Raw genomic sequence first — 24,014 nt, 5'->3', positions numbered from 1 at the left:
GTCCCTTGGACTGCAAGGAGATCAAACCAGTCCATTCTAAACGAAATCAGTCCTGAATATTCATTGGAAGGACTAATGCTGAAGCTGAAACTCCAATACTTTGGCCCCCTGATGTGAAGAGCTGACTCATTGGAAAAGACCCTGATGCTGGGAAAGATTGAAGGCAGGAAGAGAAGGGGATGACAGAGGATGAAATGGTTGGATGGCATCTCCAACCCCATGGACATGAGTTTGACCAAACTCTGGGAGTTGGTGATGGACAGGGAAGCCTGGCGTGCTGCAGTGTATGGGGTCACAGAGAGTTGGACACAACTAAGCAACTGAACTGAATGGTACTTCTCCAATGTTCCAGCAGCTAAGACTCCATGCTTCAAATTCAGGAGGCCCAGGCTTGAACCTGGGTCAGAGAACTAGATCTCTCATGCCACAGCTAAGATCTGGCAAAGCCAAACACATAAATATTAAAAAAGATTCATCATGGTTCTATAGGTGCCCCACATCTGCCCTCTCATGTCACCCTGCCATATGCCCATCATATGACTTACAGAATAAGGACATAATAACCACTTTGAAATTCTTATCTGCTTGACTCTAAGGCTTTTGAGAGCAGGGACCCTGCTTTGCTTATTTTCATATTTTGGTTGCTCTAACTAGGCCATTCAGATATGACCTAAATCAAATCCCTTACAAGATACAGTGGAAGTAACAAACAGATTCAAAGGATTAGATCTAATACACAGAGTGCCTGAAGAACTACAGACAGAGGTTTGTAACATTGTACAGGAGGTGGTGATCAAAACCATCCCCTAGAAAAGGAAGTGCAAAACCCAAAATGGTTGTCTGAGGAGGCCTCAAAAATAGCTGAGAAAAGAAGAAAGTGAAAGGCAAAGGAGAAAAGGAAAGATCTTCCCATCTGAATGCAGAGTACCAAAGAATAGCGAGGAGAGATAAAAAAGCCTTCCTAAGTGAACAATGCAAAGAAATAGAGGAAAAGAATAGAATGGGAAAGATTAGACAACTCTTCAAGAAAATTAGAGATACCAAGAAAACATTTCTTGCAAAGATGGGCACAATAAAGGACAAAAATAATATGAACCTAACAGAAGCAGAAGATATTAAGAAGAGGTGGCAAGAATACACAGAAGTATACAAAAAAGATCTTCATGACCCAGATAACCATGATGGTGTCTAATCACTCACCTAGAGCCAGACATCTTGGATGACGAAGTCAGGTTGGCCTTAGGCAGCATCACTGTGAACAAAGCTAGCAGAGGTGATGGAATTCCAGCTGTGCTATTTCAAATCCTAAAAAAAGATGCTGTTTAAGTGCTGCACTCAACATGCCAGCAAATTTGGAAAACTCAGCAGTGATCACAGGACAGGAAAAGGTCAGTGTTCATTCTAATCCCAAAGAAGATTCAAAGAATGTTCAAACTATCACATAATTGAACTCATTTCACATGCTAGCAAACGAATGCTATAAAATTTTCCAAGCTAAGCTTTAACAGTACATGAACTGAGAACTTCCAGATGTTCAAGCTTGATTTAGAAAAGGCAGAGAAACCAAAGATCAAATTGCCAACATCTGTTGGATCATACAAAAAGCAAAAGAATTCCAGAAATACATCTACTTCTTCTTTATTGACTATGCTAAATCCTTTGACTGTGTGGATCACAAAAAACTGCAGTAAATTCTTAAAGAGATGGGAATGCCAGACCACCTTACCTACCTCCTGTGAAACTTGTATACAGGTCAAGAAGCAAGTTAGAACTGGACATGGAACAACGGACTGGTTCCAAACTGGGAAAGGAGTATGCCAAAGTCACCTTGGTTATGGTTACCTTGATTATTTAACTTATATGCAGAGTACATCATCTGAAATGCCAGGCTGGATGAAACTCAGGCTGGAATCAAGATTGTCAAAAGAAATATCAATAAGCTCAGATATGCAGATGATACCACCCTTATGGCAGGAAGTGAAGAGGCACTAAAAAGCCTCTTGATGAAGGTAAAAGAGGAGAGTGAAAAAGCTGGCTTAAAATGCAACATTCAAAAAATGAAGATCATGGCATCTGGTCCCATCACTTCATGGGAAACAGATGGGCAAACAGTGGAAACAGTGATAGACTTTATTTTCTTGGGCTCCAAAATCACTGCATGTGGTGACTGCAGCCATGAAATTAAAAGACACTTGCACCTTAGAAGAAAAGATACGAAAAACATACACAGTATATTAAAAAGCAGAGACATTACTTTGCCAACAAAGGTCCATCTTGTCAAGGCAATGGTTTTTCCTGTAGTCATATATGGATGTGAGAGTTGAGCACCAAAGAACTGATGCTTTTGAGCTGCAGTGTTGGAGAAGACCTTTGAGAGTTCCTTGAACTGCAAGGAGATCAAACAAGTCAATGCTAAAGAAAATCAATCCTTAATATTCACTGGAAGGACTGATGCTGAAGCTGAAGCTCCAATACTTTGACCACCTGATGCAAAGAGCTGACTCATTAGAAAAGACCTGATGCTGGGAAAGACTGAAGGCAGGAGGAGAAGGGGACGACAGAGGACGAGATGGTTGAATGGCATCACTGACTCAATGGACATGAGTTTGATCAAGTTCTGGGAGATGGTGAAGGACAAGGAGGCCTGGTGTGTTGCAGTTTATTGGGTCGAAAAGAATCAGAAACAACTGAGTGACTGAACAATAAGTTAAAAATTTTGCCTATGGACTGAAATATACAGGATCACCCATTCTCAAGCCTCTGCCCTTTAAACGTATAATACTTTTTCATTCCTATAGAGATAAAAAGTTGCAGAACAGAGAATACAATTTGTCTTCTGGAGGGTTTAGAGGAACACTGTGACCAGACCTACCTGGACAGCTGCAAGAACAAAGGATTCCCACACAAAGAAGTCTGCAGTGACCAACCACACCCCTTTCCCTTTGAGCATAAAAGAAGCTTGAATTCTACCTTGGGTAAGATTGTTCTTTGGTAGACTAGTCCACCACCTTCTGGGTCTACTGGCTTTCAAATGAAAATTCTACCCCTAACCCCAGTACCTTGACTTATTGGCCTTCTATTGGTGAGCAATAAGAGCTTGGGCTCGGTAACACACATACTCTTAGTGGCTGTATCCACAGCCTTATGAATAAAGACCCTTCTCTCTCTGCCTTGTCTCTACTATCTACTCATTGCTGCTAATGTAACAGGTATTTAATATACTCTTTTTGAAGAAAGTCCCTCTGGTTTCTGGTTGCAACATGCTGCCACAACTATCTTACAAATTCAGTTATTTTCTACTCGATCTGCTTTGATTCCTCAGCAGTGTCCATCAGAGCTGACCATTCTCTTTCTTGAAAGGTGGACTTAGCTTCCTTACGCAATGCCCTTCTGATTTTTTCTCTGTCTCTCTGGTTACTTCTTAGTCAGCTGCAGAGGTTGTTCTTTGATGAAACCATTAAACATTCCTCCTCTGAGGTGTCTTCTCCTCTCTGGAGCCCTTTTCCTATCTTACTCTTTGCAGGTTAATCAATCTGTGCTTTTTATAATCCCACTTTAATAGAGGTAGAAAAGTAAATTCATTCTGTTTAATGAATGGAAGAACATATTTTAATGAGCATAGTTCCCATAGTAATATTGAACAAGGAGGGAAACGCGAAGAGCAAACCATTGGATGATTTTTGAAAAAAAAAAATCTTAAGCAGATTTATAGCATTAAAAGGACATTTCCTGAATAAGTTTTATAAAGATAGGGTTATGTGGAGGGCAGGGAAACTTAAGGGTTATTTTGTCCTATAAAATATAACACAGTGATTCTCATGTCAGTGAATATAAAATCATCTGTGTTTGTATGATATGGCTTTAATCCACTAAAGACAGTACTGCGCTTTCACCAATGCACAAGTTGTAACAGCCTCCCTCAGGCAAAAGTGCCTAAGTGTCTGATAATGTCTAGTGACTTGCTTAAAAGAGGATAAAACAACACACCCTCAGGCAGGCAAGAGGATTTAAATAGAGCCAATTTAGGAAGCATAATGCTTTAGCAAATTCAGAAATTAATCCAGATTAAGACATTTTGCTTTTAGGATCTATTTCAAAAGACCAATTCTACAACTCTAACTTAGAAATGAGAGCAGGGGAGGGAGTGAAAACGTACATGCTATAAATATCTTCAAATGTATAAAAGTATACCATCAAAACGTATAGAGCAAAATCATCAACATGAATTATCTCAAAATGATAGAAATATAGCTTCACTTTAAATGAATAAATCCATTGGGAATGAGGAAGATTGTAATTTATACTAATATAAAGAATCTAGAAATGTAGATAATACATCTGCACATGTCTTTTGCATAATACAGTTTAGAGAAAACTGTTCAAGGAGTTATTTAATCTGTATGTTTCATCCATAAAACTGACACATTTTGTCTATGTGCATGAAGTAAGTTATGGATCAAAGGTACCAGGTCTCTACAGCAAACTTATGAATTTAATGGAAATTTTATTGCTACATATACCTATCCTATTCTATCCAGGTGAAACTAGAAGTGATCTTTTTATAGTCCAAATTGTGTCCTCAGAGCTAAACTTTCACATCTGAGCTCAACAAAATCCCAAAGACACACCGTAAGATTATATAAGTGAGGAACATTAAATCAAGTGATTCCACGTATAAAAACCTACCGCTCTGCATGAGAAAGGATCCCTTTCAATCACTGTTATACCTGAAATTTATTCTGTTCATGTAACATGGACACGCAGTGTCTACAGTTAGCGATTTCTTGGGAACTCACTGTTGGGCTTTGTTTAAAATACTTCTAGTGACAATGATCTTTGTTTCCTGTATATGTATTTCTTTGCGACTTTCATGACCAACTTAAAAATTCATTGAAAATCGTAACATGACTGTACCTTGCTTCCATTTTCTCTCGCTTCTCGTTCCATCTTGAGGTCGGAAATTAGAAGATTCTTATATTTGTTTTTTCCATTAGTGCTATGGTCATCTATTCTGTATTCCGAAGTCAGCTGTGCTGAGAGGGGACTGTCGCTCAGGTTCAGTGGTTGCTCGTCCTGTTCCAGCCCAGCTTTGCCATCACAGTTGGGGTCGCCCATCTCCCTGCTGTGTGTTCCCCCTGAAGCAATTGAACTGTGCCCCAGAGTCTCGTTGCCATTGAAGCTCTCTGTGGCAGAATCATCTGTTGGAAAGAAAAAATTTATATTTTGATTTTAATTGATATGCTGATAAGTTTCTACTTCAACAAACATTTATTGAGCTCCTATTCTGAGCTTGGCATGGTACTAACAAATTTTACATATAATGTGCAGTTTATCCTTAGCAACAAACTTGTGAAGTAGTCTGTATCATTTTTAACCTAGAAGGCATACATGTGTAGGCACAAGAAGTGAAGTATAAAATAAACAGAAGATAAAATAATCTGAAGACAAAATAAGCCTTTCAATTGCAAACACAATCTCAAAGAAAAGTAAATTTTAAAAAATTGCCGATTATTTTGCAAGTAGTTTTTGTTTTTTTCAGTGAGATTGTCCAGATTCAGTGAAAACTCTCTGATGAGAGCATTGTCCACCCTGCTAGCGGCTTATATACTAGTACAAGCTTTATGGGCGTTTAATATGCATCTGAAACATCAAAAGTACTCAGAAATTTTGCTCAGCCATTATAAAGGCTTTAAAGCCTAAGGGGTTTAATCATTGCTGGCATCTCTCTGCAGATAAAAAGACCATGAAATCAGTGTTGCTTATATCAATAATACAAAATTTTAGAAATGATACAGATTGTCAAAAATAGAAATTTGGCTTAATGTATGTTGAAACATTTAGAATATTATGGAATTAGTCAATATCCCATTTTAAATATGAAGGAAAATGTGAATCAAGAGGCACTAAATGGAAAAAGCTAGTTACAAAAAGGTGTGGTCAATATGAGCCCAATTTTGGGAAAAGAAAACATAAATACAAAGACAAAAAGACTGAAAAGCTGTAGTCTAAAATGTTAATATTGATATTGTCTTAACAGTATGGCACTGGATTTTCTAACATATTCTCTATTATCTACTCTATATAGAATTCATAGATGCAGATGGTGACTGCAGCCATGAAATTAAAAGACGCTTACTCCTTGGAAGAAAAGTTATGACCACCCTAGATAGTATATTCAGAAGCAGAGACATTACTTTGCCAACTAAGGTCCATCTAGTCAAGGCTATGGTTTTTCCTGTGGTCATGTATGGATGTGAGAGTTGGACTGTGAAGAAGGCTTAGCACCAAAGAATTGATGCTTTTGAAGTGTGGTGTTGGAGAAGACTCTTAAGAGTCCCTTGGACTGCAAGGAGATCCAACCAGTCCATTCTGAAGGAGATCAGCCCTGGGATTTCTTTGGAAGGAATGATGCTAAAGCTGAAACTCCAGTATTTTGGCCACCTCATGCGAAGAGTTGACTCATTGGAAAAGACTCTGATGCTGGCAGGGATTGGGGGCAGAAAAGGGGACGACCAAGGATGAGATGGCTGGATGGCATCACGGACTCGATGGACGTGAGTCTGAGTGAACTCTGGGAGATGGTGATGGACAGGGATGTCGCGATACATGGGGCTGCAAAGAGCCGGACACGGCTGAGCGACTGAACTGAACTGATAGAATTCATAATGTACTGTAATGTATATCATTTATAACATAAAATATATAATTTTCTAATAACAAAAATGGAACAATTATAGAAGAAACAGGGAAGGAGAAGAAGCAGAACTAAGAACACTTTTCTGGCTTTAAAATACAGAAGAAAATTGGTTAGAAGGAAATAATATCAATGTATTGAGAGCAAAGAAAAACAAAGTTTACCTAAACAATAAAATTCTGTTTGTCTTAATTTCTTCTTTATATTCATAGTAAGAATTTGCTATTCATTTTAAAAGATTATGACTGAGAAAGGCATTAAAGTGCTTCCTTTAGAGCAGAGTCACTGATGAAACCATGTAAATATCTGTGACGTTTTGTGAATTTTTTGTTTGATTTCCAATATTCTCAAGTTTGCCTTCCTTTTGTAGAGTACAAGGAAATATTTGTCATCTTCTAATCAATTGAAATCATGGAAATAATGTTTACATTCTAAAGGAGTGGTATAACTCACCTGTTAGTTTATTTATTCAACAAACATTTACTGAGTGCCTGATTTTGGCCAAAAGTGGGTAAAATATTTGGTCAATAGAGAAAATAAAGATGAAGCTAAAATACAGAGCAAAAAAAGGAACAAGGGATCCAGAACAAGGGATCAAGATATCCAGAAGGTTTTCTAAAGAAGGTGGCATTGGAGTTGAATTCCAAAGCTTGAATCAGGTAAAGAGCATTCCCCACCTAGAAATTGTCAGGTGCAGTCACAGAGGAAAGAATAATCAGGCCCATGAGAAATAAGAGTACTGAGCTGAGTACCAAAGAGACACTGATGAAAGGGTAACCTAAAAAGGGAGGAAAAGAAGTGTTTTGTGCATCAAAGAACTTGGATTTTATCTTGAGAGCAAACAAGTAATTTTAATTACCTGTGGGAAGTAATGTGAAAAAAAAAATGTTTTAAAGAGATAACTCTGTCTTTGACGAGGAGAATGGTATGAAGGCAACAATCTGGAAGCTGGGGCGACCCTTAGAAGATGTAGAAGTCATCTAACTCAGCTTGTTGAAAGCTCAACAAACTCTAAGTAAAACAGCAGCAGTGCAGAGTAAGAGGGGGTGACTAAAACTATTTTAGAATAGAAAAGATATGTAAAACAAACATACAGTTATCAAAGGCAAAACATTGGAGGGAGGGATAAATCAGGAGCTCGGGGTTAACATACATACACTACTAAATATAATGAGTAGATAACCAATAAGATCCTACTATACAGCAAAGGGGAGCTCTACTCCATCTTCTGTAATAACCTAAATGGGAAAAATATCTGAAAAAATGAACATATGCATATGTATAACTGAATTACTCTGCTGTATATCTAAAACAAATGCATACTTGAAAATCAAATATATTTCAGTAAAAATTTAAAAAAAAAGAGAAGAAGCAAGAGTGATAATGGTTGGATACAGGGCTAGGAAAAAGTCTAGGTTTCTCACTCTAGTGAAAAATAAAAACAAAGGGCATTCAGTTTAATTTTCAACAAAATAGTATTTTTTAAGCAATTCTCTGAACATATTTTGTGAGAAAATGAAGATGAGTTTGCAGGACAAGAAATTACTCTGTTTATGTACCCATTCAAAAACGGACCTCATTTGGTGAAAAAAACAAGAAAATTTAGGAAACTGGCCATAAGTAATATGTATAGTGTTTTCCACAATTATTAATTTGAGAAATCAATAACATTCTTTTAACAATGAACTATCCAATGTTTGAGAAACAAAATTAGGATATAACTTATGTAAGTAATTTGGAATTTTAATGATGTCCTTCTATGCTAAGTCATATGGTTATGCCAAAGTACAAAAAGTTATTTCTATTTATTTGTTTCTAAGAAATCCAAAGAAAACTATAATGGACTGATTCAAGTCCAATTATTTAACTCATGAAGAAAATTGTGATTTTACATTTGTGTACTTGAATCCCTTCAAAATAATATTTAATGTGAGAAATTTTTATCATTACATTAAAAAATATAACCTGAAAGATATTTTTAAAAACTAAATCTATATTCACATAGAACAAATCCAATGTCAATTATAGTCAAACATGCTATATCTGTAATTTTAATCTGATATCATCATACATATTAATAAAATATATCATTTATTCATTTTTCAGATAAGAGAAGGGTTAGCATTTATCAAGAGACTCTTTAATAAATGTCATGCATATATAATTTCGGTACAAAGCATAAACAAAAAAGAAAGAAAATATTTTTAGAGAGAGTGGTTCACTCCAGATGTTACCAAGGTAACTAAATTCAACAGCTTTACATATTTCAGTTCTTCAGTAAATCATATGTTTCATGAAGGACAAATTATTTACTAATTTGTATCAAATACATATTCACGTATTTTATCTTGTAAATGGTAAAAGAATCAATTTCACATGCCACTGTTTCAGAAATCAAAATTTAAAACAAAGTTTTTGATGTCTATATTAGAAAAATTTAATATAAAAAAGTGAACAGATATTAAACTGAGGACTCATTAACCATTTTTTATTACCTACTTGAATAAACCACGTTCATCGTTTTCATTCTCTTTTCCTTAAAGATAATTTTTTTAGAATTACAAACCACAAATCTGAGTCTCCTGTTAATCGTAACAGTTCACATCAGATTACTGCTTTACAGGGGAAACCTGCTTTCTTACCCAACAGAATTTGCTCCATCCTGAGTGGCTGCAGGCGTGTGGGTACCAGGCTGCTAGACACAGAGTGTAAGCTTAAGATCTGTAGTTATGATCATTACGTTCGCAGGCCCAGAATGATGGTGCTCCTCTCAAGTTTCAGTGCGGGTACCATAGCACTGGAACCAAAAACTGTATTTGAGTCCCAAGGAAAAACAGCACCTGGAGCTTTGGAAATTAAGAGTGCCCAGGGTGCCTAGCAACAAAGGAGAATGTGGAATATGCTGACAGGTAGTGTAGGATCTAGTGACATCAGAAGGGCAGTTGGTTATTTGAGTTGCATTGGCACTGAGGTTTTGGTGGGATGGATTTAGTATTGTGAAAGGGGCTGTCCACTTGAGCCTGGCTGTGCCTCTCGTCTGTAACACTAACATGGGTAGCAGGCTATTTCCTTCTTTTGCCTTCCCCACTCCTCATTTTCTCCACAAGTTAGTACAGATTCTAGAGATATTGTTTAAATTATTTCTAACATCTCCACCAGTGCGAAGTAGGTTCATCAACACCAGCCAATAGTTAGTTTTCCCTATATAAAATGAATTAACCTATAACAGTGTGGGTGGTATATGGCTGTAGGTATATTTAAATATATCTCTATATACACATATATGTATATCTATCTTTTATATATAAAATATTAATAATATGATATATATATATATATATATGTTTGAAATATCCCAAAGCACCTGACCTACTTTCTTACTCACTTTTAGTAGCTCTTCATTATGGCCTTTAGGCAAAGTGCCTTGGGCAAAATGAATAGGAAAAATATATATCATCCTCATTTTAATTTTAATACTTGGAAATTTAGTCCTAAATGAAGGTCAGATGCTCATAGGGCCCCCCCAAATTTTTAATATTTGCCTCCAAATGCAATATAGTCTCCTTTCTCTAGTCCTCTGACTACATTTTGAAATCAAAACATTCAGACTAAGGGAAAATTTACTGATGCAGATAAATTCATGTGTGTGTTACATATGCATGCCTAACTACTACTGAAAGGTTAAAGGACATTGATTCTAAAATGATCAAACTGATATTGGGAGTAAGAAAATAACAAGGAGATTCAGTTCTCAAGTAAATTAATTCTATCGAAGGGTGTTATCCCAGTCTGGGAGCTCCGAATTCAGACCACGTCATTGCAAGGACAGGCTCTAATCACAGGAGCAAGATAGTGAAGGCACCGAAATAAGCTATATGTTCGAAAGGATATCACTAACCTCAGCACAATAATTAAAGAAAACTAATTCAGAGCCACGAATGAGGAGATGATATTCATTTCTCTATATTACTTTGTTTACAAAGTTTAACTTAACCAAATACCTATTGTGTGTTAGACACTCTTTCTGCGATTGTGAGTCCAGAGAGACTCCATGTAGAATTTGTTCTTAACTTGACTATAACAAAAGAATTACAATGCAAGTCAGAAAACAGCATTTGTCCCACATTAAGTTTCATAGAAGGCACAATGAGTAAACAAGGTTTTCAGAGAGAGAAAAGTTGCTTATGCATCATGGAGGGTGAGGATGGTATCAGTTACAAGAGGTGCAATGTGAAGGAGGTAAAATACACATAGATACATACTGGTGATGATGTAGGTTATTTTAGTTCAGAGAGCATATGAGAAAAAGAGATATAGGCAGGAAAGAGCTAGAAGAGGACAGAGAACTGAGTACATTCTACATTTCCACATACTAAGACAGGGAACTGTATGTTTCAGCAAGTTGTGGACATTTTATTGTATATTCCTTTTTTGGATCACATAAAATTACTGATGGTTCTCCCAGGGTAGGTACTTGGAGAAGCCAACTGATTAGGTGAGTTTAGGCTGTTAAAAGTCTATCTCTGCTCCTACCTTATCTGCTCCAACTGATCAATAAAACTTTCTTCCAATTCTAAGAGGACCCATTTAAAGAAAAAGGTCATTCATGACTTATCAATGGTTTCTTAATTAGCTAAATAAGTTATTATAAACTATAATTTTCATGCTTACACATTGGCTTGTTTAAGGTTTCAAAAAACCAGACATTTTACAGAAAATGATATGCATTAACGTTTTTTATAATCACAATGTAATTTGAAAATATCTGATTTATTTTGCTGATGAAGTCAACAGTTACTATGAATACTGTGTTTTACTGATTATATTCACAGCACAATAAAATGCTAAATTTCAGCTAGAGATAAGTGAAAATTATATATGTTTGGATGTATACATATACATATATATACATGTGTGTGTTTGTGTGTGTGTGTATAGTGCTTTAAAAAGTTGATGCCATCTATAAGGTGAGGTTACATACATAAGAATGCAAGCAGTGTTAAGGGGTAGGGTGGACAACTGACGAGAAAACAGGGATCTCAGCACGACAACCTTAAGAAACTAACCTCTGCCTACTACTTGAATAAACTCTCAAGTACATTCTTTCCCAGATTTTCCAGATTAGCGGTTAGACAGGCTGACCCCTTGATTTTAGCCTTTGTGATAACCTGAGCTTAAAACCTAGTTGAACTTGCCTCAACTTTTGACCTGTAGAACTGATGAGTTCGTGGCAATTTATTACACAGCAACAGAAAATGAATACAATGACAAACATAAAGGAATGTCTATGGTGGATCAGGATAGGTAATACCACTTAAAATTATTCAAGTATACGCAATGATTGGTGTGGATCAGTGTTTCTCAAACTTTAATTGCTCCAGAATCTCCTGGGTAGATAGTTAACAATACAGATTCACTTGGGCACTAAAAACTTCTAACTCAATAACAATCGGAAATGCTGGTTTCTTTTATCTTGTTCAGGGGCAAGAGATGAAGAAGCAATTCTCTTACAAGAGTTCTGGGGCCATTAATTAGTGTAGATCATCTCCCACAACTAACTGGTTGAATATGGAATTGTGGGTGGTAACTGCTAATAACAAGATAACTGAATATGACTGACAGCCCCCAAATCTGAGCTCAGTAAGACAGAATCCAAGCATATTTTAATGTCATTTAACAAATCTCTAGGAAATTTTCAGAAAAAGAGACCAGCCAAATATTCTTTCCCTTATCAAAACTAATCAGAACTTCACAAAAAACCCAGAGCCAGTCGGGTTCACTTTTTAAAAGACTCCTAAAAGGATATGTTTTTTTCCTGAAGAGCTTATATCAATATGTATTGAATAACCAAAGATGTTATTTTTGGGGAAAAGATCACTTTGGTTACTTTAACAAACTCTTAGGCAAGAAGGGCTTTACCAAGGTCAAGAGTACAACTGCAAAATCAAGAAACTTTATTGTGCCCATAAACCAGAGCTGTGTACCAACTGCATGTTCACTTGTGCTCAAATTATTGTCTGATTTTGCTTACATGGTATGCAGAGTATTGTCCAGGAAAGACTGTCAAATTCTTCCAATTGTGTTCCCGGAGTCCCTCGTGTTTTTTTCCCTGTCCTCATGGCAACTCCTCAAGCTATCTGTGTGCAAACGGGCTTTCCAAGTCATTTTTCTGAGAAATAGCTTGACAGATTGATTATCCCTTAACTGAAATTCCCCCACAGGAAAATGCTACTTCAGCTAGACACTTGTAATTGAAACCTTTTATCTCTAACTGTGGAATGGAAGGCTTTTCTCTTGGTATTTTTAGCCATTAGCAAGCAGGTGAAGAAGTGTATTGTTGTTTCGAAAGTGTGTGTAGAGGAAGAAATCCTAAAATTATCTAGACCTAATTCATTCCCAGGTTCTCACAGTAACTTGGAGGCAAATGATTAGAGTGTCTGATCTGTGATGTTTTCTTTTAATCCTGCTGCTCTCAAAAATGTCCCTCTCCCTCCTGTAGTGGGTGAACCAGGACCACTCAACTGCTGAAGCAGAAGCTTTCATGCCCAACCTCCTGAAATTCCAAGAAACTTGAGCCACCCAGCACTTTGGGGACTTGATAAGGAAATCCTATATTAAGAATTCTGAAAGGCTCCCCACACACTCCTTCCTCTTCTAATGGGTCACCTACTGGTCTGCTCTCAAGCTCATCTTCCCCTTTTCTTTGCAAACCATTTCCCAGATTTCCTTGACCTTGTTTTATGACTGGTTTAAACAATGAGAAGTATTGGCAGCGACAGGAGGGGAGAAGAAAATGCCTAAGTATCCCTATTTCCCCCATCCACACACAGTTCCCCTCTGATTCAGGAGAACTCTCAGTTTCCACCTTTGTTAAAGGGTGGGGTGAGGGGGTCTTCTCCACATTCCAGCTCCTACCAGGAAGCATCTTCCTGCCAGAAAGCATCCTATGCATGTCTGTTTACCAGCAGGTAGCTCTGGCTCTTGGCCTGTAGTAATGCTATCTCCTCTCCAGCTTTTCCACTTCTAGCTCTAGCAGAGGCTTCCTTTTATAACTAATTCCTACACTGCTTTACACATTGTGAAGAAGGCCTTATTTTCACTTTTTTCTAATGAATGTCATGGAATGAACAACATTTTCCAGATTGAATCACAACGAATAAAATTCACTTTACTTTGGCCTCAGGACTTCTGTTTTGTAGTACCTGTGATGTTTTTATAGTCAATATCTTGTGACTGTTTTCCTTCATAATGTCAATTCACTATTTGGTATCTAAGAGATTTTCACTAAGCTTTCTTTATTTCTACCTCTGGGGTTGAAATCCATCATTATCTGTAACAGTGATATTTATGAATTTATTAGCTATCTTGAAGGATTCAAGGTCATTAAGCATTTACTGGCAATTATAAAGCAGTATTATTTAGACACTTGTCAAGATATTGGCATCTTTCTAATAAAGACTAAATTATTTTGATTGATTTAGACAAAAGGATTCATCTCAGTAATGCCAGTTGCTTTGACTCATTAACCATCTTAATTACACAAATCATTTTGGTAGTTATTTCCTTTACAATATTTAAAACAGACCTGGGCATAAAATAAGACTATCAGTTTTCCTGTTTTATAGAGCTCAATAAAGAATTTAATTGCTCAAGTCACCTTGACAGTGACAAACATAGCATTAGATACTGACTTAATTCTAGATCAAATTTCTATTTAAATGGTACTGCTACACCTCAGCAGGAAACACATGTTCAGGTATTGTGAGGAGAAAAGCCTGAAAAAGACAGGCGGTTTGCTGTGGGGGAAAGAAAGGAGCTAACTTTCAATTTAGCATGCTCTTAGAGATACTGCTAAATTGAAGGGTGTATTCTGAGTTGCCCATTTTGCAATAACATCAGGAATCACAGTGATCAGCCTGTTACCACCTTCTCCTCACTTAACAAAAGCCTTCCGCCTACCCTTCTTGTAATCAGCATAAACTGAACAGCCATGTTTTTATAAACGCAGATGAACTTTCAGTCTCACCATGATTAGAAGAGTACAGGCTGACCAATGACATGATATTAATAACCAAAGACAATTCTGTTTGACACTCAGGGCTGAATGATATCAAATGATACTATTTTAGAAAACTTACTGAAATTTTGAAAGCAGGACAAATCAAAGAATTTATAATTACAAGAGATCAAAGAAAACCAACATTAACATATTTAAAGGATATAGAAAATTAAGTCCTCTTGTTGAAGGAGAACAGTAATAGATTTGTCAGGTTTTTATTTAAAAAGTGATTCCATTTCCCCACAAGGAAACTGAAATTTGTAACTATGTGTGGTGATGGATATTAACTAGATTTACTGGTTAGCATTTCACAACCTATATACCTATTAAATCATTATGTTGTACACCTGCCACTAATATAAGCTTGTATGTCAATAATAACTCGATTAAAAAAAAAATAAAGGAGTTACCCTCAGACCACAGTTAAGATCCATTCAAATCACCATGAAGCCACGGGCCTTGCAGCCACCTCAGCAGAATAAAGCTCTGATACCATTTATATTCCCACCATCACCCTGGATCACTGTGAGTCTGGGTGAAGGGCAGACAAGGGCCAATGGTCACACTCATGGGAAAGGGTATGAAACCTGGATGTCATGAATGGCTTCACTGTTATAAATGAGTATTCAGTAAGTGCATAAGGTGTGCATACTCTGTTTTTACTGTGAATAAAAACTAAGGAAACAAGGAGAAGGGGAGGAAGACCTACCAACCCAACTCTAAAATAAACTTCTCTGTAAAAATAGCAGCCACTGTGCTTGCAATGTAGAGAATCAAGTGTAAGTCAGAGACATTCATTGGAGAAGGTAGTGGCACCCCTCTCCAGTACCCTTGCCTGGAAAATCCCATGGATGGAGGAGCCTGGAAGGCTGCAGTCCATGGGGTCGCTGAGGGTTGGACATGACTAAGTGACTTCACTTTCACTTTTCACTTTCATGAATTGGAGAAGGAAATGGCAACCCACTCCAGTGTTCTTGCCTGGAGAATCTCAGGGACAGGGGAGCCTTCTGGGCTGCCGTCTACGGGGTCACACAGAGTTGGACATGACTGAAGTGACTTAGCAGCAGCAGCAGCAGAGACATTCATAATAAAATGTTCTACTTTCATAACAGCAGAATCCTAGAGTGCTCATCAAGAGTTCACAATGTATTCAGACTTATCACCACCCAGGTGGCACTAACGGTAAAGAGCCCTTCTGCCAATGCAGAAGACGTAAGAGACATGGGTTCAATCCCTGGGTTGGGAAGATTCCCTGGAGGAGGGCACAGCAACCCACTCCATTATTCTTGCCTGGAGAATCCCATGGACAGAGGAGCCTGGTGGGCTACAGTCCAAAGGGTCTCACAGAGTCAGAAGCAACTGAAGCAACTTAGCACACATGCATGAGGATAAAATGGTGAGACATTTTCAGCAACAGACATAGCACTTGCTTTGGTTGCATTAAGTCAGTAACTTAACAAACAGTAAAGATAGAAGAGTTATTTCCACTTTGTGCATTTCTATTTCACACTCAATCTCACTATATTTGAATCAGTTTAAAGCCTTAATTTTGTTAATCCTGAATTAAATAACAAAAGGTTAGTTTGAGCCCTGGTTTTGGGGAAAAGGAGGCTCATGGTCAAGGGAACCATGAAAGCACTGAAAATATTGAATTTGAAGCCAAGCAAACTCTTTCAAGTCATAGATGGTTGAGGGACTGACTCTAATGGAACAGGCTGGACAACGTGAGGGCAGCCATCATATCCTAAATTCTCCTCTAAAGTACAGGCTCTCCCAGACCCATCCCTACCAACACCCACAGAACAATGTTTGAAACAAGGTCAACTTGTTTTAAAAAATGGTTGGAAAATCACAAAAGTCATGCCTTCTGTCTGCGGTGGAGCCTAACGGATTCATTTCTCAAGCAAAAGCTGGAACCAGCATTCTAAACCTCTCTCCAGGAACCAATGACCAGCCAGGGTCATGTTTACTTTCTCTGCTGAGGTTAATTGCTTTATTTTGGAAGACATTATTCATATCAGGAAAAAAAGATAATTTTTATAACTGACCTAATTTATTCTTTATAGGGACCCAGTGAATCAAAGCTGATAGGCATTATCTGCCCTGTCTTACCAACATGAAAACAGTTGAGTCTTGAAAATATTCCATGCTTCTCAGTTAGCAGAGCTAATGAATGACAAAGCTGACACTTTACGGCAGATGTCACATCCAGCCCTTGTAAACCAGTGTGCTCTACTTCTCATGCAGGGCAGGCTTTAGAGAGGGTTTGAGTATGAGGATGGTAGAACATAAAGCAAACTAAAGAGGAAGCCTTTAGTTTCCTTTCTCAGCGATCAATGCAAAGAAATAGAGGAAAACAACAGGATGAAAAAGAGTCGAGATCTCTTCAAGAAAATTAGAGATACCAAGGGAACATTCCATGCAAAGATGGGCTCAATAAAAGAAAGAAATGGTATGGACCTAACAGAAGCAGAAGATATTAAGAAGAGGTGGGAAGACACAGAACTATACAAAAAAGATCTTCATGACTGAGATAATCACGATGGTGTGATCACTCACCTAGAGCCAGACATCATGGAATGTGAAGTCAGGTGGGCCTTAGGAAGCATCACTACAAACAAAGATAGTGGAGGTGATGGAATTCCACTTGGGCTATTTCAAATTCTAAAAGATGGTTCCATGAAAATGCTGCACTCTATATGCCAGAAAATTTGGAAAACTCAGCAGTGGCCACAGGACTGGAAAAGTTCAGTTTTCATTCTAATCCGAAAGAAAAGCAATGCCAAAGAATGCTCAAACTACCACACAATTGCACTCATCTCACATGCTAGTAAAGTAATGCTCAAAATTCTCCAAGCCAGACTTCAGCAATACATGAACCATGAACTCCCTGATGTTCTAGCTGGTTTTAGAAAAGGCAGAGGAACCAGAGATCAAATTGCCAACATCTGCTGGATCATGGAAAAAGCAAAAGAGTTCCAGAAAAACATCTATTTCTGCTTTATTGACTATGCCAAAGTCTTTGACTGTGTGGATCACAATCAACTGTGGAAAATTCTGAAAGAGATGGGAATACCAGACCACCTGACCTGCCTCTTGAGAAACCTATATGCAGGTCAGGAAGCAACAGTTAGAAATGGACATGGAAAAACAGACTGGTTCCAAGTAGGAAAAGGAGTACATCAAGGCTGTATATCGTCACCCTGCTTATTTAACTTATATGCAGAGTACATCATGAGAAACACTGGGCTGGAAGAAGCATAAGCTGGAATCAAGATTGCCGGGAGAAATATCAATAACCTCAGATATGCAGATGACACCACCCTTATGGCAGAAAGTGAAGAACTAAACAGCCTCTTGATGAAAGTGAAAGGAGAGAGCGAGAAAGTTGGCTTAAAGCTCAACATTCAGAAAACTAAGATTATGGCATCTGGTCCCATCACTTTATGGCAAATAGATGGGGAAACAGTAGAAACAGTGGCTGACTTTATTTTTCTGGGCTCCAAAAATCACTGCAGATGGTGATTGCAGCCATGAAATTAAAAGACGCTTGCTTCTTGGAAGAAAAATTATGACTAACTTAGGCAGCATATTGAAAAGCACAGACATTACTTTGCCAACAAAGGTCCATCTAGTCAAGGCTATGGTTTTTCTAGTAGTCATGTATGGATGTTAGAGTTGGACTATAAAGAAAGCTGAGTGAAGAAGAATTGATGTTTTCAAACTGTGGTGTTGGAGAAGACTCCTGAGAGTCCCTTGGACTGCAAGGAGATCCAACCAGTCCATCCTAAAGGAGATTAGTCCCGGGTGTTCATCGGAGGGACTGATGTTGAAGCTGAAACTCCAATACTTTGGTCACATGATGTGGAGAGCTGACTCATTTGAAAAGACCCTGATGCTGGGAAAGATTGAGGGCAGGAGGAGAAGGGGATGACAGAGGATGAGATGGCTGGATGGCATCACCGACACAATGGACATGGCTTTGGGTGGACTCCAGGAGTTGGTGATGGACAAGAAGGCCTGGCATGCTGCGGTTCATGGGGTCACAAAGAGTCGGACACAACTGAGTGACTGAACTGAAAGAGGAAGAGAAGGAGGGCGTGGAGAGGAAGACAACATGAAGACGATTTAGAACAAGCCCTAAAACAGGGAGCCATCCAGTAGGCAGGAGAAGACATATTTGATGAAGAACACTGAGGCCAGAAATCATGGAATTATGAAGATATATCGTAGGATGTGTCAGGAATTAGGGGAAATAAAGTGATTAAGTGATGGTCAGAGGGTTAGTGTCACAGGTACTGAAGTTGCAGAAATGCCCTCCAAGAACACATCTTCCTCTTACTCTGACACTCAAATCTACTAAATTACAAACAATTAAAGGCTAACGTTTTTTCTTCACTGTGTGCCCTGAAGGCAGCATCATGACTTGTATGGAGCAGATTTCAACAAATGCCTGAAGAATTACATTGATTCCAAACCATATTGATTCTATATTTTCAATTCTTGATTTTCTTGATTTATAAAAGTTTGAAAAGCATATATATATACTAACTTTCACAGAAGTAGATCATTTTTCCCCCAAATGTTTGAGAACCTTGTTTTAATATTCCTTTGCCTAAAGTAGTATGTATAGCAAGTCATCACTTGAGTAGTTTTTAAAAGTAAATGGAAGAAAACATTCAGGTTTTGCTGATGGTTTATGTATTATAGTAAAAGGAATGGCAAAAAGTAATGTTAGAGTGAGTTTGAGGAAAATAAAAATGACTGAGAATGAAAAGTATGCTCAGGCAGTAAATATTCTTCTTATAGCAGTGGTATATATGTTCATTTTGATTAATACTATTTCTATCATGGTAAATTACTGAACTCTCTACAAATCAAAAGTTTTTTTTAATCTGTCTTGGTTGACCATATAAAACAACAATTTCAGTTTCTGTACTCACTGTATTTACTTAAACTCTGAAATATAAAATAAGAGTTTTTACAAAGTGATTATTTCTAATTAACCAAGAGTTGTTCAAAATATATTCCTCCCCACCCCACCCCCATGCTACTATACCAACTTTACATAACCATGACCATCTATAAAATCATCCTTTGAAAAAGTGCAAAGGATGACTTGATCCAAAGTGGATTCTGGTTTGAAAGCCCTGAGTTTCTTGACTTAAGCCAGAGAGAAGACATTTACTGAGCTTTGAATGGCCTGTTTTGGGGGGAGTTCATTGCTGATGGCTTCTTTTCATGATTCTTTCTCAGTGACTCTCCATTCAAAGAAACAAAACTGGACAACGAACATATCATTTTCATGTATGGATGTCCTCTCTATATGCCTTCTGGAACAAATAAACCTGCCAACAGCCTACAGCCTTGGTAGCCACATGACCTCCCAGGTCAATACAGCCAAGGCAGGACCTGACCGAAGGGCCACCCAACTATAAAAGGTCAAAACAACCACCAATGTGGTCAAACAGAAAGGGGAATTGGGCCAAAGAGGTTCCATCTCTTAGATTAAGCTGCCTCCTCTCTTCTCAATGTGTGACCTAGTGATGAACAGCATCATAATCACCTGCGCACTTGTTAGAAACACAATCTCAGGTGCAACCCCAAACCTACTGGATCAGAATCTGCATTTTAACAAGACTCCCAGCCTACCCATGTGCATAATAAAATCTCAGAAGCCCAAACTCCTTACTGGTTTAGCAGGCATAACTGAGGCAAAGTCAGAAGGAAACACTTAGCTAAAGAGTTCACAAGAGACCATATTCAAGCAAAATTCAGCAGAGGCAGCCAGAGTAGGGGCGGGGGGCAGAGCAACACAGAGAAAAGGCGGCTAACAGAGGGACCATGTGGCAGGTTGGCCTCACGAGGTATCAGCACAATTATCAATTGTTCACCTCTCTGACTCTCAAATGATTTTCCAGGTGGCTCATTGGTAAAGAATCTGCCTGCAATGCAGGAGAAGTGGGTTTGATCCCTGGGTTAGGAAGTTCCCCTGGAGGAGGAAATGGCAGCCCACTCTAGGATTCTTGCCTGGAAAATCCCATGGAAAGAAGAGCCCGGTGGGCTACAGTCCGTAGGGTCACAAAGAGTCGGCCACGACTGCGCACGCATGCGCGCATATACACTGACTCTCGGATGTGTGCCAGTTTGAGCGTGATAACCCCATATCTAACTCAGCAAGGCCAAAGCTAACTCACAGCCTGGTTGTTCTACACTTCTTGTTCTTGGAATCCTTAAATCACTGTCTCCCGTATTGTGACACAGCATTTTTACAAACAATGACTACCCTCATTATATGAAGCAACTACTGCAAATAAGTTCAACTGGTGCCTTCTATGTACCATGAAAAATAATTTTAAAATATGTACTGGGAATTTAATTTCTATCTACTCCTCAAAGCAGGCTCAGGTAATCTAATGTCATCAAGGTATATTCTGGGATCTTGATTAAATGACTTCCTCAAGGCCCCACAAGTGCCCAGGCCTAATTCACATGCAGGGACGCTGGCTTCATGGTCCTTATCTTTTCCCTTCGACCCCACACCTCTCCGGGAGACAATCTCATGTCACCTAATTCTTCTGGTAAAGCTGAAAACCCCAGCCATGAAAAGAAAGCATGCCAGGCATGGCTGTCTCTGAAGGTACGGAAACATTTTCTGTTTAAAGGACTCTCTCTATTTTTCTGACAAAATGCTTGAGTGTTTTATACATATGAATTCAGCATAATTTTTTAGACAAAACAAAACCAAGACACAGATATTTTTAATTTTATTTTACTCTATTTAAATATTTTTGTTTTTTTTTCTGAAAAAAATACACCTGTTTCTTACAGGCATCAAGGAATAATAACTGATTTGTAATAGTGAATATAGTGACATAACAACCTAAAATGAATAAATTAAGCCAGGACAACGTTTCACATTTATTCAACATGCAGATCGCTTCAGGTATTATTTACAACTGTTACAACTGGTGCAAAATGTATTAGTGAATGATTTCATGCCTCAAGAAATGGATTATTTTCTAATATGAATGATATCTTAAAGGCAAAGGAAAGTAATGGCTTATGTAAAATTCCAGTTTGCTCACATTTTCTACCATTAAGACAAAGGTACCATGGCATTTGTATTTACACTCCTATAATAAAAACTTTGAATTTCAAATTTTACATGCCTCAACTTTTTTTTTTTTTTTTTTTTTTTTTGCTGCACCACGTGGCCTGTGGGGTTCCCTGATCAAGGATCGAACCTGCACCCTCTACAGTGGAAGCATGGAGTCTTAGCCACTGGACCCCAGGGAAGTCCCTACATGCTTCATCTTCAAAAGAAAAAAGAAAAAAAAAAGACAAATGATATATGCTTCATCTTAATATTACCTCTTTTAAGAAAAAATGCATGCAGGAACAATGCATTCTAAGATAGTGCATGCCTAGGTTACATATCCAGAGAATCCTAAGTTCTAATTCTCTTACAACTTTGCTTATTTTTCCTTTTAGAGGTGGGAAGAGGGAAAGCAAGGCAGGAATACAGCTGGGCGTAAGGCATAATCCTTGCCACATAGCAGCGGCTAAGTGTAAATAAATCACCCAGCGGATGGATGAAAGGAAAGAAGAAAAGGGGAGGAAGGAGAGAAGGAAGAAGCAAAAAAAGGAAGGTAGGCACATGCTCCTTGATAATCAAAAAGAGTATTATAGTTTCAAAAATCAGGATATTGAAATAGCCCTGGTTTTGCTATGACTGATAATTAGATAATAATTCATTCTACTGAATTAACTGATAAAGTTTTTCAGATATATGAATCAGAGTAGGTGAAAAACAAATGAAAGATGAAGAGGGACAGTCTGGAGAGTAAGTCACGGCAGGGAAGGGGAGAGGAGAGAGGAGAGATGAATTGGTATAGAAGAGGCAGGGAAGGGTGGACAGGCGGGGAAGGCAGGAGACAACAGGGAGGGGAGGAGAGAGAAGGGGAATGACTGAGAAGGAGCACTTACTCTGGTATGAATGACATAATCACTTAGTTGAGGTTGTCTGATTGTTACGTGTCTCCCCCAGGACCCCAAGCTCTGCGGGAGCAGGGACTAGTTTATTTTCACTCTCTGCTGTATCTATCACTGCTCCTGAGCCCAAGTGCCCTGCTTCTCTGTGGTAACGATTATTTTATCTGTGATAAACAAATGGGTCCTTTTATTTCCAATCTCTCATTGACAGATAATTTGCAAACTTATAAAACCAGAAATATACAAAATACAAGCCCATTTGAAAGTGAAAGTCGCTCAGTTGTGTCCGACTCTTTGTGACCCCATGGACTACACAGTCCATGGGATTCTCCAGGCTTGAATATTGGAGTGGGTAACCTTTCCCTTCTTCAAGTGATCTTCCCAACCAAGGAATCGAACCCAGATCTTCCATATTGCAGGTCGATTCTTTACCAGCTCAGCCACAAGGAAGCCCAAGAATACTGGAGTGGGCAGCCTATCCCTTCTCCAGCGGATCTTCCCAACCCAGGAATTGAATCGGGGTCTCCTGCATTGCAGGCAGATTCTTTACAACTGAGCTATCAGGAAAGCCCACAAACCCATTTATTTGTGACTAAATTCTACAAACATAAAATTGCTCTGCTGTAAATCCAAATTCATACTTAATTGAAGAAAGTGGGGAAAACCACTAGACCATTCAGGTATGACTTAAATCAAATCCTTTATGACTATACAGTGGAAGTGAGAAATAGATTTAAGGGACTAGATCTGATAGAGTGCCTGATAAACTATGGACAGAGGTTCGTGATATTGTTTGTATAGGAGACAGGAATCAAGACCATCCTCAAGAAAAAGAAATGCAAAAAAGTAAAATGGCTGTCTGAGGAGGCCTTACAAATAGCTATGAAAAGAAGAGACGCGAAAAGCAAAGGAGAAAAGGAAGGATATACTCATTTGAATGCAGAGGTCCAAAGAATAGCAAGGAGAGATACAGTGATCAATGCAAGGACTGGGGGAAAACAATAGAATGGGAAAGACTAGAGATCTCTTCAAAAAAATTAGAGATACCAAGGGAACATTTCATGCAAAGATGGGCTCAATAAAGGACAGAAATGGTATGGACCTAAACGAAGCAGAAGATATTAAGAAGAGATGGCAAGAATACACAGAAAACTGTATAAACTGTTTTCATAAACTGTTTTCATTCTAATCCCAAAGAAAGGCAATGCCAAAGAATGTTCAAACTACTGCACAAGTGCATTCATCTCACACACTAGTAAACTAATG

At 38.2% G+C, this 24,014-nt stretch overlaps 1 protein-coding gene across 2 annotated transcripts in view; it reads right to left on the bottom strand.

Moving 5' to 3' along the window:
- NOL4 (nucleolar protein 4) overlaps positions 1 to 24,014 on the bottom strand; it is a 468,589-nt gene that overhangs the window by 215,893 nt on the left and 228,682 nt on the right. For both annotated transcript variants that reach the window (XM_018039797.1, XM_018039798.1), the window contains exon 6: positions 4,915 to 5,198. In XM_018039797.1, the coding sequence (XP_017895286.1) occupies positions 4,915 to 5,198 (284 nt within the window). The remainder of the gene's footprint in view (positions 1 to 4,914; positions 5,199 to 24,014) is intronic.

Source organism: Capra hircus, chromosome 24, assembly GCF_001704415.2.
Source record: "Capra hircus breed San Clemente chromosome 24, ASM170441v1, whole genome shotgun sequence".
NCBI classification, from domain to species: Eukaryota; Metazoa; Chordata; class Mammalia; order Artiodactyla; family Bovidae; genus Capra; species Capra hircus.
The sequence above is the reverse complement of the archived record's forward strand: the minus strand, read 5'-3'. Positions and strand labels throughout refer to the sequence as shown.